The 15,479-nt window shown below is 37.6% G+C and overlaps 4 protein-coding genes across 4 annotated transcripts in view; all 4 read left to right on the forward strand.

Moving 5' to 3' along the window:
• LOC144841196 (protein nucleotidyltransferase YdiU-like) overlaps positions 1-15,479 on the forward strand; it is a 115,754-nt gene that overhangs the window by 94,084 nt on the left and 6,191 nt on the right. The window lies entirely within an intron of this gene.
• On the forward strand, positions 173-4,481 carry LOC144839761 (uncharacterized). The gene is made up of 6 exons (XM_078695236.1): positions 173-216; positions 884-1,273; positions 1,764-1,882; positions 2,124-2,272; positions 2,661-2,900; positions 3,054-4,481. The coding sequence occupies exons 2-6, from the start codon at positions 927-929 to the stop codon at positions 3,150-3,152; spliced, it is 954 nt and encodes a 317-aa protein (XP_078551362.1). The 5' UTR covers positions 173-216; positions 884-926; the 3' UTR covers positions 3,153-4,481.
• On the forward strand, positions 4,729-7,615 carry LOC144841217 (uncharacterized). Its single transcript, XM_078697474.1, has 6 exons — positions 4,729-4,919; positions 5,223-5,295; positions 5,648-5,711; positions 5,963-6,084; positions 6,527-6,554; positions 6,921-7,615. Exons 1-6 carry the CDS (start codon positions 4,811-4,813, stop codon positions 6,990-6,992), a joined length of 468 nt encoding a protein of 155 aa, XP_078553600.1. The 5' UTR covers positions 4,729-4,810; the 3' UTR covers positions 6,993-7,615.
• Positions 8,167-15,397, forward strand: LOC144839457 (uncharacterized). The gene is made up of 3 exons (XM_078694817.1): positions 8,167-8,252; positions 8,640-14,810; positions 15,198-15,397. Exon 2 carries the CDS (start codon positions 8,876-8,878, stop codon positions 14,531-14,533), a length of 5,658 nt encoding a protein of 1,885 aa, XP_078550943.1. The 5' UTR covers positions 8,167-8,252; positions 8,640-8,875; the 3' UTR covers positions 14,534-14,810; positions 15,198-15,397.

Genomic DNA, 15,479 nt, shown 5'->3' on the forward strand with positions numbered 1-15,479 from the left:
ATTACTTGAAAATGCCTAAATATATATTACAAATCAGACAGATATCTTTAAAATAAATACTTACTGATTTATGAATATATTTTTTTGTTAACATTTTATATTTTAGTTAGTTATAAAAGTAATATTGCGAATTCTATAATATTATATGGTTGTTGCATATAAAAAAGGCAGAACTTAACCAATATGGCGGCGCACAGGAGGTTCGACGTAAACAACGTACGTGACGTGTATGCGCTTATAATGTGATTTATAATGTTCTTTTGATTTCTTAATACCTATATTTTTGTTTTATAAAATTATAAAAACTAAACGAAATCCATGTAAACTAATAAATTTTAGCAGATCTATAATTTAAAAAAAGTTAGGCCTCCCCCTATCTATCTTTCTTATCTAGCCTAGGCCTAGGTAGGCCTAGTAGGGTAGTAGTACTACTAGGCTAGTAGTACTAGTAGGCTACTTCTAGACTAGGCCTAGGCTAGGCCTAGCCTATCCTAGCTATTAGGCCTAGGCCCTAGCCTATCTCATCTCGGATAACTAGCTTGCCTGCTACTACATACATAGCCTAGCTAGGCCTAGTATGATCCTTGTACTAGTATTAGGGTAAAAGCCTTTTTTAGTAGTCCGTCCCACCCCTGGGCCTAGATAGCCTAAAAGGGGATGTACTACTACTAGGGCCTATTGTCTTTTAAATAAATATCATTTCATATAGCCAAACAATTAAAACCTTTGTCCTCATTCATAGATTAGATTAATAACACATAGGCCTAGAATTTAGACATTTTTATTTAAATATCTTTCTAAATAAAATCTGTACCGTGAATGTTTATGTTTAATAAAACCATACAGTAATTGTTTCATCACAAATAATTATTTCCTTTTACAGACAAAGTTATCATTTATCAATGGAAGGTACTGAATTTAGATGAATGATGAAATTTGTACGTAAAAAAAGTCGATCTCTTCAATGGCTAACATTGCTGTTAGGTCTGGCCATCTGCTACTTCATATTCCAAGCCATAATCTTGCGCATTATCAGTAAGGACTCCAAGAAACAATTGGAACTAATGAACCAAAGGAAGGCAGAACTTGATTTTGAAGCACCTAGAGGAATTCGCTTAGAGGATAAAGAATTGTATAGGCCCAAGTCAAACCGTGGGTTTCAGTGTTTTGTTGATGGTAAGACTGTACCATGGGCTAGTGTGAATGATGACTATTGTGATTGTACCACAGATGGTTCTGATGAGCCTGGTACAGCAGCCTGCTCCAATGGAAGGTAACAAAATCTTATTGCGCTGCAGAATACCAATACCATCAATAAATCACATGTAGTCACTTTCGCTTTGCGACTACCTAAGACCTACAGTACGCATTGATGTGTCATCATTTGATGTCTGAACCTGGAAACCAACAGAACTGTGTCAAAAAACGGAGTGAGCAAGAACGTCCCAACTTCCCTTTATGCGCACAGTGAATTAACATGACCTAAAGCTCTGTCTACATTATCATGTGAAACTGAAAGAAATGTGATGTGCCCATATATGGACACGATGATGTCATATCACTACCATATTTAAGCATATCACTACCATATTTGGGTACATCACACTTTTTTTGTCAAACTAGTTTGATAGTGTAGACAGTGCTTATCTTGTTCCTAGGTCATCAGGTCGTTACAAACCGAATGTGTCCTAGTATTTGGGGATGATTGGGGTTCCCTCCAAAAAATACTGCATACTAAATTCATTTCATTCAAAATGTTTCAGGTTTTACTGCCAAGGGAGTGGTGAGTATATCGTAGCAAGCAGAGTGAATGATGGGATATGCGACTGTTGTGATGGTTCCGATGAGTGGGATAGACCATTTAGTCTTAACAAGGTCAAAGGTTAGCATGTACCAATGATATTAATATATCACTGGCCTCATTTCTATATAGTTATTAATTACTCACTATTTGTTCATTCATTTCTAATGCTACTGACAACCAGACTGTTTGGAGCAGGTTATTATATAAAGCTTTATCAACACTATCAACCTTTATGTGACAACAAAATGTGACGTGCCCATATATGGACATGATGATGTCATATCACTACCACATTTGGGCTTTTTCACCCTTTGTTTAGGTAATCCAACAGTAAAAGGTCTGGAAATCTCACCATGTGGTAATGTGTGTAAAGACTTATTTGAACACAAGTATATAAGTGCACAACAAAGACTTGGTATGAGACTAAAGAAAAAGTATGTTGAGGCTGGAAAAGGACACAGAGAGGGGGTAAGTTAACCAATCACAGGACTCGTTTCATTCATGGTTACAACAGTAGAAAGCTTTCGATTGGTGAAAGCTGACGACCTTTGACCTACCCATTATTGTGTTCCTGTTCATCATCTGGAACTTGAATCAGCCAAACTGTGTCATAGAATCGACTAAGCAAGCTCTTCGTGTCCACATATGCGCACAATGAATTAACAGGCCGTAACAGTTCATAGGTTGTGTCCACACATGCGCACAATAATTTAACAGGGCGTAACAGTTCATAGGTCGTGTCCACACATGCACACAATGGATTAACAGGTCATCACAAATTGGAATCTCACTGTTGGACCTAAATCTCCCATCCTGGTAATAAAAAATATTACGTTTTTTCTTATATTTAAAACAGATTTATGGAAAAGAAGGAGAGTTTTATAGGTTAAGCAAGGAGTGTTACCAGTATAACACTGCAAAAAGTAACTACCTTGTGTGTCCATATCGGTATGTAAGAGAAGATAATGGAGAGTTCTACTATAACATGGGACGTAGAACGGTGATTAAAGGAAATAAGGAAGACGGTACTAATATAGTTGTAATGGTCAATGGTGATTCAAGACATTGCCCTGAGGGAGTACAAAGGAAAACACAGGTGAGTATTAGGTAATACAAATACTGTAGAATTATTATTAGGATACATTAAAGATGTATTGTCCCCCAAAACTCTTAACAGAAAAAAGGAAAATAATTTTTTTTTTATTTCATGAATCATTCTGACTTTGACAATTTTGTTTTATCTTTACAGGTTGAATTTTTATGTGGTCTTAATGACCATGTAATGAATATTCATGAGGAGAGTGAATGTGTATACACATTAAGATTCAGTACTCCAGCAGCTTGTTGAATATTCATGAGGAGAGTGAATGTGTATACACATTAAGATTCAGCACTCCAGCAGCTTGTTGAATATTCATGAGGAAAGTGAATGTGCATACACATTAAGATTCAGTACTCCAGCAGCTTGTTGAATATTCATTTTCTAAGAAAATGATTTAAATTAAATTTTTTTTCGAGCAAAATTTTGAAAAAAAAAACATTTGAAGTGTGAAAGATGAAGCCTGTGAAAAGAAATAAAAAGGAATATTATGTTGACTTAAATAATTTTATATATTGAATAAAAGTGTAAAAGCACATTTATTTTACTGTATATTGTAATATAAAATACTGTACACCATATTTCTGCTTGTTAAAATAAACTTATTTAACTGAATGTACTTCCATAATAACTAATTATTAGAATGTTTATGTGATATGCTGTTTTAAAAATAATAAAAGAAAAAAAACAAGACTTTAGGACATAAAGTCTACTCAGTACTAAAGTTATGGACAAACTATAAATAAGGTATTTTTAAATTAAATTTGTTGTATATGTAACTGTATATAAATCATCTTTATCGTTTAAAATTAATTATTTAAATTTCAGTATATCACCGGGCGGTTTAGAATTAATGTTCTTTGCCTGCTGTGTTTATGTATATAAATCATATAAATATCCATTAATCATTTATTAACACACTTATTTTTTTGACAAATTATAATTGGATATAAATTTGGTGCATTTAAAAAAAAGCAAAATTTGGTAGATAAAGGTCTTCCATCTGAAACTCACCTTGTTAGGACTACTGACCGGAATTGACCAACTGACCATATTGAGTATGGATTTCATTGGACTTTTTAATATGAATTGTATATATTCTCTTTTCAGATATTTTTCTTTATATATTTTTGTAATATGTTTTCTTTTGTCATATTTTTCTGTTGGTTGGGGATGGTTGAATATGACATACTTACTCCCTCTGACTGGAGTTAAACTTACAAGTAGAGTAGCCTGGTGTATTCATACTTTGCCAATTTTAAATTAATATTGTCATGATAGAGTTTAAGTTTCTTTATTATACAAATGAAGGATATAATTGTTAATAACAGAAAACATTCTCTCAATAAGTTATAATATTAAGCTGAAAAGTGAGATTTAGTTAGTTAGTAGTTCCTTTTACTCCAGGGGGTAACTTGGAACAGCCATAACTGACCAATCAGATGTCAGAACGTCACTCTATGACAAGACACCGACCAACAGCATTACTGTACTATAATAATCACGTCTGTTTATATTCATTTGATGTCGATTACAAACGTTTTATGAAATAAAACATCTGCTTTACTTTTTTTTACATTTCTTTTCGTTATTCTCATATTATGTTCTATTTCATTAATGATTATTCTCATATGTTCTCTTCATCATTCATTTAATTATATAATTTTCATAGTAAATCAAAATAAAGTACGGTAACATGCATCACGTGGGCGCGGCATGCACGGACGGTGCCTGGAAATTTCTCATATTACATAACAGAAACTTTTCAGCCAATCAGCGATCTAATGTCATGGCACGTGGACTTACGTTACGTAATTAGCACCTGACCAGAAGTTTATCAAAACAAACTACAACGTTGGTCGGTCACTCATTTTATTTCTGTACTTTGCAAGAACGAAAACGGAAACATGCTTCGTGTGCTTGTAATCCTTTGCACAATTATCGGATGTATAACTGCACATATGTGCATGTTAAGTCCTCCACAACGGGGGTCGATGATAGGCATCAACAACAAAGGTTTGCTTGTGTTTTGCAAATTGGCAGGCCTGCTGCAGCGTTCTGAATGCGCCGCCAGCTAGAGCGCTCACACAGCCAGAGCAGCCGGCCTGGCTGAATGAAGTACTGTAGGCCTAACTAAACAGTAGTATTGACGTATGCCTTGTGTTTGCACTGCAAAGCGTGCTTATGTAACTTTACAAAATATATAAGGTAGCCTAAATATCACCAAACCAAAACAGATTTAATTGATTAGTAAAAATAGTTTGGATTGGATTTATATTGATTGAGGAAATATTAATATTTTAATTTTAATATTTTTAGCGGCAAGTGACTGTGGTTTGGAACAGGGACCATGTGGAGGACGCAACCAAATGTCTCCACAATATGGAGCAAAGTATGTAGATCTAAAACTCATTAAATGTGTATAGATTAGTAGTTTATAATTATATAAGCTCACCTATAAAGTGCAAACTATAAAGCTCTGTCTACACTATCAAACTAGTTTGACAAAAAAAATTGTGGCTTTGTGCCCAAAGATGGTGGGGATCATTTTTGTTGTTACAAACTTTGATAGTGTAAACAAAACTTTGATAGTGTAAACAGAGCTTTAACTCAATGTTTTGTATCTCATATAGACCTCTATAATACGTCCGTATCCTCTTTTATGTAAATTCCCAAGACGTCTCAAGTTTTGACAAATTTCTTTAAATATCAATAATTCAAGTTTGGTTTTTTAATACACTCAGATCTGGTGGTAACTACACTGTCTCCTTTCAGAAGAACCTTGACCATTGGACAGCTGCAACACCAGTAAATATATTCAATACATTCATTTGGAAAATTAATTGTGAAATCATCTGATAATCATAAATTACAAATAAATAACATTTCAATTTAGAAAATAGTAGATTAGTTTTTCTGGTGTGGGTGTGGTGTTAAAATTATGATGGGTGGTATCAAAATTAATTTGCTGGGTGTAAGTGTCCCCACCCATTTCCGCCCAGCACAATAATTACATTCATGTTTTGCTAAATGTCTATTTAAAAATGTTCTGTTTTTAGGGTCAATTTACAGTGATGATGAGTGATACCAAGACAATGGATTTCAAACTCTTGGCCAAAGTAGCAGATAAGGGGGAGCCATCTTTAACAGTCTACTCTGTCAATGTTACATTGCCAACCAGGTAAAAAGTAGTATTTATTATGTGGTTGTTTTAGTTCTATTCTGTATTCCTATAATAAAAGAGTAAGCCTATACATCCTTGCCTAAAGCTCTGTCTACACTATCAAACTTTATGTGACAACAAATGTGATGGACATGATGATGTCGTATCACTACCATATTTGAGCATATCACTACCATTTTGGCACATCACACCTTTGTTGTCAAACTAGTTTGATAGTGTAGACAGAGCTTAAGCTATGTTGTTTGATTAGTTGCAGAGTTCCCTAGCATGAAGCGAATGGGAGGGTCAAGCTGGGGTCAACTCGCCCCTGAATGAGATGCCAGCCCATTGCAGGTTATGGCACCTGTAGAGTCCAATGGAAAGCATGTACTGTATATTAGATTATAAAAGATGTATAACTATTATTTAATTTATTTTAATCATTTTCTTCTTTTCACAGACCACCAAATACTAAAGTTATAATGCAGGTATGTTTTATTTATCTACCATTTTTTCATCACCACATATCATCATTATTCAATATTGTTGCACTTTTAATTTTTGTATTACAACATTGGACAGAGTCTGTTTGATCAAAATAAAGCTCTGTCTACACTATCAATAGTTGGACAAAAAAGTGTGATGTGCCCAAATTGTATATGGTTGTGATATTCTCAAATGGTAGTGATATGGACATCATCATGTCCATATATGGGCACATCATGTTTTTTTGTCACATAAACTTTGATAGTGTAGACAGAGCTTAAAAACACTTTAAATCTTGATAAAGATGGCTATCAATATATGAAAAAAAAAATGAATTATTATTTCTAATCTACTTAATGTTCATTTAGGTTGTCTATGAAACCAACAACCCGCAGGCCCCACCAGCATTTTACCAGTGCAGTGATATGATGCTCTTTTGAGTGAAAACAAGCAGACAATTATGCACTACTGTATGGTTATGGACCTATGACCTAGTAGGCCCATACCATTCAGAAACAACATTCCATTAAGTAGCAGCTTTAATCATTGACGAATATTTGATTATTAATTATGCCTTCATGATTTTATGCATTCATCTTATAACACAATGTTAACATTATAAACGCAACAATATTGGTTATAAAGCTCTGTCTACACTAATGTGACAAAAAAATGTGATGTGCCCATATATGGACATGATGATTTCATATCATTACCATATTTAAGCATATCACTACCATATTTAACATTTAACATTTTTTTTTCTTATTTGGGCACATTTTTTTTGTCTTAACTAGTTTGATAATATAGATAGAGCATAATACAATATTTAGGTACTATACACAGACTTTGTATCACTTTTAATTACAAGTTAATTATTTAAATTATACTGTATACTCATTAGCAACTTTAATCTAATTAAAAATATTATTTAACTTTAATTTAATTAACGGTACTTTTTATAGAATGTTACACAATTATTTTCATTAAATTAATATTGCACAAAGGGCCTTAATTTAATTAACAATACTTTTCATAAAATGTTAAATAATGGGTAACACATTTATTTTCAATAAATTAATATTGCACAAAGGTAATAATTGGTTACTGTTTTGTATAAGATAATGGTTATGTTTTGGCTTAATCACGCAAACGCATCGAAATGTTGCGTAAACGGCGTTGCATATAAACGTATGAATATGGGCATATCAGCAATGACGTCATTGACCGATGACTATTTACCCCCTCCCTGATGAACTATATTAGTACTCAGATCTTGGATGAATTAAAATAATTCCTTTAAAATCTCTTTGATTCGAAAAGTTTGTCCACTTTGGAATCAATCGATTGAGTGATTAAATCAATCAATGATTAATCCATATTTATCGATTGTAATCGATAATTGATTGAATAAACAGTCATTTGCATAAATCAATACAATCAATTAATGTTTTAAACTATATACATATAGTCGCTCATCACACGAACAGGCGAATCCGCAAAATGTCCATTTCGATTGTAAAAAAGGCACTTTTTGCACGGTCATTTCTCGCAAAAAAAAAAAGCGAATGTCCATTATTTTTGTGGTTGTTACGGCTCATCTGTTATTTTTTCGCCCTCTATAATTAAAAGTTGTCTAATATGTCCGCTCACAAAGATAATGTGTTCTATGCGTAGGTCTATCTAGAAGAGACACAAACGTAAGTTTAATCATCTAATGAATAATATTGTGATAATAATAAGAAATTATGATTAATGCAGTAGTTGATTGAAGTTATATTATAGTTAATTTTTACTCCGAACGCCGTCTAAATGGTGCGTGGAGTGTAGGCCTATCTATGGCCAAGATTGAAAGCATGTTCATGCTCGTTGTATAATGTTGTAACGTTCGTAATCATTCTCCCGCGGTTGTCATGGGATGATGAAGGATGTGCGGACAGTGGTCGTTCCGCTTGATTGAGCACGGCTCTATTCAAGAGCTATTTACACGGAAGTGTTTGTTATTGTTATGTTTGGAGCTCCGTAAGAGTTATTTAAACGTAAATGCTTGTTATAATAACAAACATGTTATTATCTTTTGTTTCTAGTTGAAACCATCATCACCATCAGTAAAGTCAGTCTTTATTCAATAGCTGATCATCATCAGCGTCATTATCGTGATCTTCATCACATCGGCAAGTTGCCATGGCCATCGCCATTGAGAATTGAATAAAGTGTTTGATGCGTTACAAGTTGTCTGAGATTGTTTATTTGATCGTTCAAGTAAAAACCTACGCCCAACAGTAGAGGCTGTTACAGTTTCAAGTTTATATTCTAAAGTACGATGGCGTTATCAGATGAACGAGAACGCAAGTCCACTATCAAGGGACAAGAATATGCAACCGAAATGAAGTATAAAGCTCTTGGTATAGCCTGGAAGAACCTACAGAAGGGTTCGGAGGAGCTGAGAAACTATATGAATGAGAATCCGCCAGTGACAGAAGCAAGATTACGATACACAAAGTGGATGACTTCTTATGAAGCATTCATCCTGGCTAATGACCAATATTGCAACACACTTAACGAAGATGCCCTGCAAGATCATGACAATGATTGGTTTTGTGAAAAAACTGTTTATGCAGAAAATAGAAAGTCGGAAGCAGAAAAGTGGTTCTTGAGTAAGGAAGTAGTACAGCCTGTGGCAAGGAAGGCAAAGACATCCAAGTCTCGTAGTAGTATGGGATCTGTGGCTAGAAGACAGGAAGAGTTGAAGCGGTTAGAAGAATTGAAGAAGCAGAGTCGGATTCTGAAAGAAAAACAGGAAAGTGAGAAGAAAGTTAAATTGTTGGAAATCGAACTAGAGCAAGAGAAAGAGAGAAATGCTCTAGATAAGGAAATGGCAAGGTCAGAGGCCAGACAAGAGATGCTAGAAGAACTGGAAGCTGAGGAAATTTCTCTTAGTCAAGATTTGGAGGAAGAAGTAGCAAGCAACTTGAGTGGGCCATCGTCAGGCGATGACCAGTCCTCCGTGAAGCAAACTGCAAGGATACCTTCAGTTGCAGTGTCACCCAAGGTTAACAAGGTCAAGCAACCCGCTGCTAAAAAACCAGAGAAGAGAGTTAATGACGCCATAGTAGAAATGCGGAAGCCCAAATTAGAAATAAAGAAGTTTAATGGGAATTGTATGGACTTTAACAAATTCATGCGACAATTCAAAACACGAATAGAAAGTGGCTGCACCAACGATGACAGAATGGCATATTTAGAACAATTCACTACAGGAGAGGCTCAACAAATCGTTATTGGATACTCCTACCTGGAAGCGGAAGTTGGTTATCCAGCTGCAATGAAAGAGCTGAAAAGACGTTATGGGGATCCAGAGGTGATCGCAAACTCATATGTAAAAAAGCTGCTATCTTGGGCACCCATCAAGGCAAATGATCCGAAGGCTCTAGATGAGTTTTCAGTGTTCCTTATGGAATGTAAGGCTGCTACACTCTGCGTTGGGAGTCTAGGTGTGTTAGAGTTCTCTGAAAACATAAGGATGATCATGGAGAAGCTTCCACAATACTTGCATGATCGTTGGAGAAATGTGGTGGAGGTTCACCGAAATCAACAAAGGCCCATATGCTTCAGTGACATTGTAGACTTTACACAGAAAGAAGCCAAAAAGCTTAATGATCCAGTTTATGGCAAAACCCCGGTATCTCGTGAGACCACAGAGCTACAAAAGAACAAACGCTCAAATACCACATTTAGCGTTCAGTCATCCAACACAGCCAAACCCAAGATGTCGTGTCATTATTGTCAAGAGGAACACTGGCTGTCGCGTTGCCCTGGTTTTAAGGCTAAGTCTGTGGATAGCAGAAGGAAATTCGTAAGAGAAAAGAAGCTTTGTTGGAATTGTTTTAATAAGGGACACTATGCATCGTCTTGTCCGAAACCAAGTTTTTGTAAGATGTGTGCAGAAAAGCATTCGTCCTTCTTACATCCAGTCTCTCCTCCAAAGGGTGAACATACCACAACACAGTCTGTCGAAAATCAGAAGGCAGCACCTCCTGAGACGCAAGCAAATTTGTTACCAGCCACGTCCACGTCATTGGCAGTTGCAGGCAGCTACCAAAGAATTGGCTTGTCAGTTGTACCAGTCCAGGTTAAGGCGGAGGGAGGAAAATCAATAATTTCAACTTATGCTTTTCTAGACAATGGCTCGAATATTACATTTTGTACAGAAGCACTTGCGCAGAAGTTAGGTGTCAAGGGCAAAGGCGTTAACCTTAACCTTATGACAATGGATGGTCAATCTGTCACTAAATCGACAACAATATCTCTAGAAGTGGCAAATCTAGATGGATCAAGTCAAGTAAAGATTCCAAGAGTTTATACCAGACAATCCATACCAGTGTCAACAAACACTATTGCAAGTCAGGCAGAAGTTGATAGGTGGCCTCACCTGCAAGGAATATATATTCCGTCTATCACTGCAGAAATAGAGTTATTAATTGGTCAAGATGTACCGGAGGTACACCAACCTTATGAAGTGCGAGCCATGCAAAATGGCGGTCCATATGCCACTCGAACTCTGTTTGGCTGGGTGGTCAATGGCCCTTTGAGTTCTTGGCAAGAAAACAAGACATGCGGCTTCGTTGGGAATCTAGACGAGCAGTTCAGAAAATTCTGCAGCATCGAGTTCAATGACCTCGAATCAGATCAGGTGACAATGTCACAGAGTGACATACAGGCATTAACAAGTATGGAGGAATCTGTGACATACAAGGATGGACATTACCATGTTGCTATGCCTTGGAAGGCTTCCCCATCAACATTACCAAACAATCGTGTATTGGCCGAGCGCCGACTCAAAACGTTGCAGGCTCGCCTGGAAAGGAGTAATGACACCCACAGGAAGTACACAGAATTTATGGAAACGTTAGTGGACAAGGGATATTCCAGGAAGGTTTCAGAGGTCATCGATGGATCAATTCCAAAATGGTATCTTCCGCACCACCCAGTTTTACACCCGCAGAAACCGGGAAAGCTAAGGGTTGTTTTTGACTGCTCTGCCAAGTTTCATGGAGTATGCCTAAATGACAAGTTAAACCAGGGACCGGACCTTACCAATTCATTAGTTGGAGTTTTAATGAGATTCCGTAGCTCTCCAGTTGCCTTTTGTGCCGATATTGAGAAAATGTTTTACCAGGTCAAGGTAAAGGAACAGGACTCAGACTTTCTTCGCTACTTGTGGTGGGAAATGGGAGATCTGAAGAAGGCACCACAGGAATACCAGATGCTAGTGCACCTGTTTGGTGGCCGATCATCTCCGAGTTGCGCCAACTTTGCGTTGAAGAAAACAATAAAGGACCATGGAAAGGACTACGATCCAATAATCACGCAGATAGCAGATAGGCATTTTTATGTTGACGATCTTCTATATGCGACAGACGATGAACAATGTGCTATTGATATAGCCATTCAAGTGAAACAGTTGCTGGCAAGAGGAGGCTTCAACCTGACGAAATGGGTTTCAAACTCGAGTAAATTAGTGAGCACGCTGAGAGATAAGGGAGATTCAAACTCAGTTTCCTTATGTGGTGGAGACCAGCAACGTGCCTTGGGTGTTCGCTGGTTTGTCAGTGAAGATAGCTTGGGATATACCATATCTCCAACAACAAAGCCTGCGACTCGAAGGGGTATCCTGTCAGTTGTTTCGTCTGTATTTGACCCGTTAGGGCTGGTATCACCGTTTATCCTCAAGGCAAAGTTATTGATGCAGGAGCTCTGTCGACTTGGTTATGATTGGGATTCAACAATCCCAATTGAATATGAGACTAGATGGCAACAGTGGTTATTTGATCTGAAGAAGTTGGAGACTATTCGAATTCAACGATGCTACAAATCTGCAGAGTTTGGGACCGTAGTGCGTCGTGAACTGCATAGCTTTGGAGATGCGTCATCCACAAGTTATGGAGCAGCATCATATCTCTATCAGAAGGATGAATCTGGCAACATAAACCGCACCCTTGTTGCAGCAAAGTCCAGATTGGCTCCTCTTAAAGCTCAAACAATTCCCAGACTGGAGTTGCAGGCTGCACTGTTAGCAGCACGCTTGGACACAATGATAAGAGAAGAGCTTAAGGAAATTAAAATTGACCAGTCCGTGTGCTGGACCGACAGCACGTGTGTGCTCAAATATCTGAGCAACGACGAAACCAGGTTCAAAACATACGTGGGAAATCGAGTTTCGGCAATCCTAAGTAGGACGAACAAGGACCAATGGAGGTTCGTGAATTCAGCTGAAAATCCGGCCGACCTAGCTTCCCGTGGGATGACGGCAGAAGAAATGATGACGAGTGAAATGTGGTATTGCGGTCCAAAATTCCTCACACAAAATGATTCCAAGTGGCCAGAGATGCCAGACGATCTCGCCCTCAGAATGAATGACCCCGAAGTGAAGGCCGTAACAGCGTTAGTTGTGGCCGAAATCAACACCACTTTGGATGAACTAACTTCACAGTTTTCAAGTTGGAAGACACTGTCAAGAGTTACTGGCTGGGTGCTACGATTCACGAATAACTTAAAGAATGTCAAACACAAGAAAACGACAGTCCAGAAGAGGACAAGCAATCAAGTTGTGGAACCTCTCTCAGTGGATGAATTGAAGGAAGCAGAACTGGTACTCATCAGACGTGCCCAGAAGCGTTCGTATTCTGAGGAATTCAGAAGCTTAGAGACAGGCAAGACAATAAAGTCAACTAGTCCACTAATTAAGTTGGACCCGAAATTAGAAAATGGTGTATTGAAGGTTGGAGGTCGACTGAGTATGGCCAATGTTAGTGAAGATCTCAAACATCAAATCATACTACCAAAGTCCAGTGATCTGACTATACTCATCTTAAGACACTACCACAACTGTACTGGGCACTCAGGCGTCAATCATGTTCTATCTGAGCTAAGGCAAATTTACTGGCCAGTAGGAGGACGAACAATGATCAAAGGGATCAGTAGGAAATGCGTTCAATGCAGAAGAAGAAATGCTCCGACAGCACATCAGAAAATGGCTGATCTGCCAGCTGAGAGAGTTACACCAGCCCACCCACCTTTTACCTTTGTGGGGATTGATTGCTTTGGACCATTTAAGGTTAAGAATGCTAGATCAGTGCTGAAAAGATATGGAGTGATTTTTACCTGCTTATCAATCAGAGCAGTGCATCTGGAAGTGGCGTCATCATTGGACACAAACTCATTCTTAAATGCTTATCGACGTTTCGTTGCTAGGAGAGGCGTACCGAAGCATATCCGGTCTGACAATGGAGGAAATTTTGTTATGGGGCAAAAGGAGCTTCGATCGGCCATTAATGATTGGAATCAAGGACAGATACACCAGTACCTCTCACAGAATCACGTGGAATGGAAATTCAATCCTCCGGCAGCTTCCCATCAAGGCGGGGTTTGGGAAAGATGCATTCGCACGGTACGCAAGGTGCTCAGCTCGCTGATGGAAGAACAAACAATCAACGATGAAACATTGCAGACGCTTTTCTGTGAAGTCGAAACAATAGTGAATGGGAGACCAATAACAAAGGTGTCAGATGACCCAAAAGACAATGAGGCATTAACACCGAATCATCTTTTACTATTGCGAGCAGGACCCAGCCTTCCACCAGGACGATTTGTTGCAGACGATTGCTACGTGAGAAGGCGCTGGCGCCAAACTCAGTATCTCGCAGATGTTTTCTGGCGTCGCTGGCTTCGAGAATATTTGCCTGCACTTCAAGAGCGACAGAAATGGTGTAAGAAACAGCAGAATGTTGCGAATGGCGACATTGTTTTGGTTCATGACCCATCGGTTCCACGATGCTCGTGGCCGCTTGCTCGAGTGATAGAAGTGCTCCAGAATGATTCAGATGGAATGGTGCGTTCTGTGAGATTGAAAACGTCGGTTGGAACGCTAGTAAGACCAATCACTAAGATCATACTTCTAGAAGTCAACGGAAATGATTAGACATGCACATTGTGAGATGTTTGCCAGTGATATATTTGGATTTTGACTTATGTGAACTTTATAAGAGACTTATTGACTTATTACTTTTTATTGTTTGTCGTTACCCGTAACATATGTGTATATATATAGTAAAGGCTCGATTTAATCGCCTTTAAGGGGCCGGGATGTTACGGCTCATCTGTTATTTTTTCGCCCTCTATAATTAAAAGTTGTCTAATATGTCCGCTCACAAAGATAATGTGTTCTATGCGTAGGTCTATCTAGAAGAGACACAAACGTAAGTTTAATCATCTAATGAATAATATTGTGATAATAATAAGAAATTATGATTAATGCAGTAGTTGATTGAAGTTATATTATAGTTAATTTTTACTCCGAACGCCGTCTAAATGGTGCGTGGAGTGTAGGCCTATCTATGGCCAAGATTGAAAGCATGTTCATGCTCGTTGTATAATGTTGTAACGTTCGTAATCATTCTCCCGCGGTTGTCATGGGATGATGAAGGATGTGCGGACAGTGGTCGTTCCGCTTGATTGAGCACGGCTCTATTCAAGAGCTATTTACACGGAAGTGTTTGTTATTGTTATGTTTGGAGCTCCGTAAGAGTTATTTAAACGTAAATGCTTGTTATAATAACAAACATGTTATTATCTTTTGTTTCTAGTTGAAACCATCATCACCATCAGTAAAGTCAGTCTTTATTCAATAGCTGATCATCATCAGCGTCATTATCGTGATCTTCATCACATCGGCAAGTTGCCATGGCCATCGCCATTGAGAATTGAATAAAGTGTTTGATGCGTTACAAGTTGTCTGAGATTGTTTATTTGATCGTTCAAGTAAAAACCTACGCCCAACAGTAGAGGCTGTTACAGTGGTAATTATGTAAAAATATATCAAATGAATAATGTCCATAAAACAATTTACAGCACGTTATGAAGAAAGA

Source organism: Antedon bifida, chromosome 4 (genome assembly GCF_963402885.1).
Source record: "Antedon bifida chromosome 4, ecAntBifi1.1, whole genome shotgun sequence".
Taxonomy (NCBI): Eukaryota; Metazoa; Echinodermata; class Crinoidea; order Comatulida; family Antedonidae; genus Antedon; species Antedon bifida.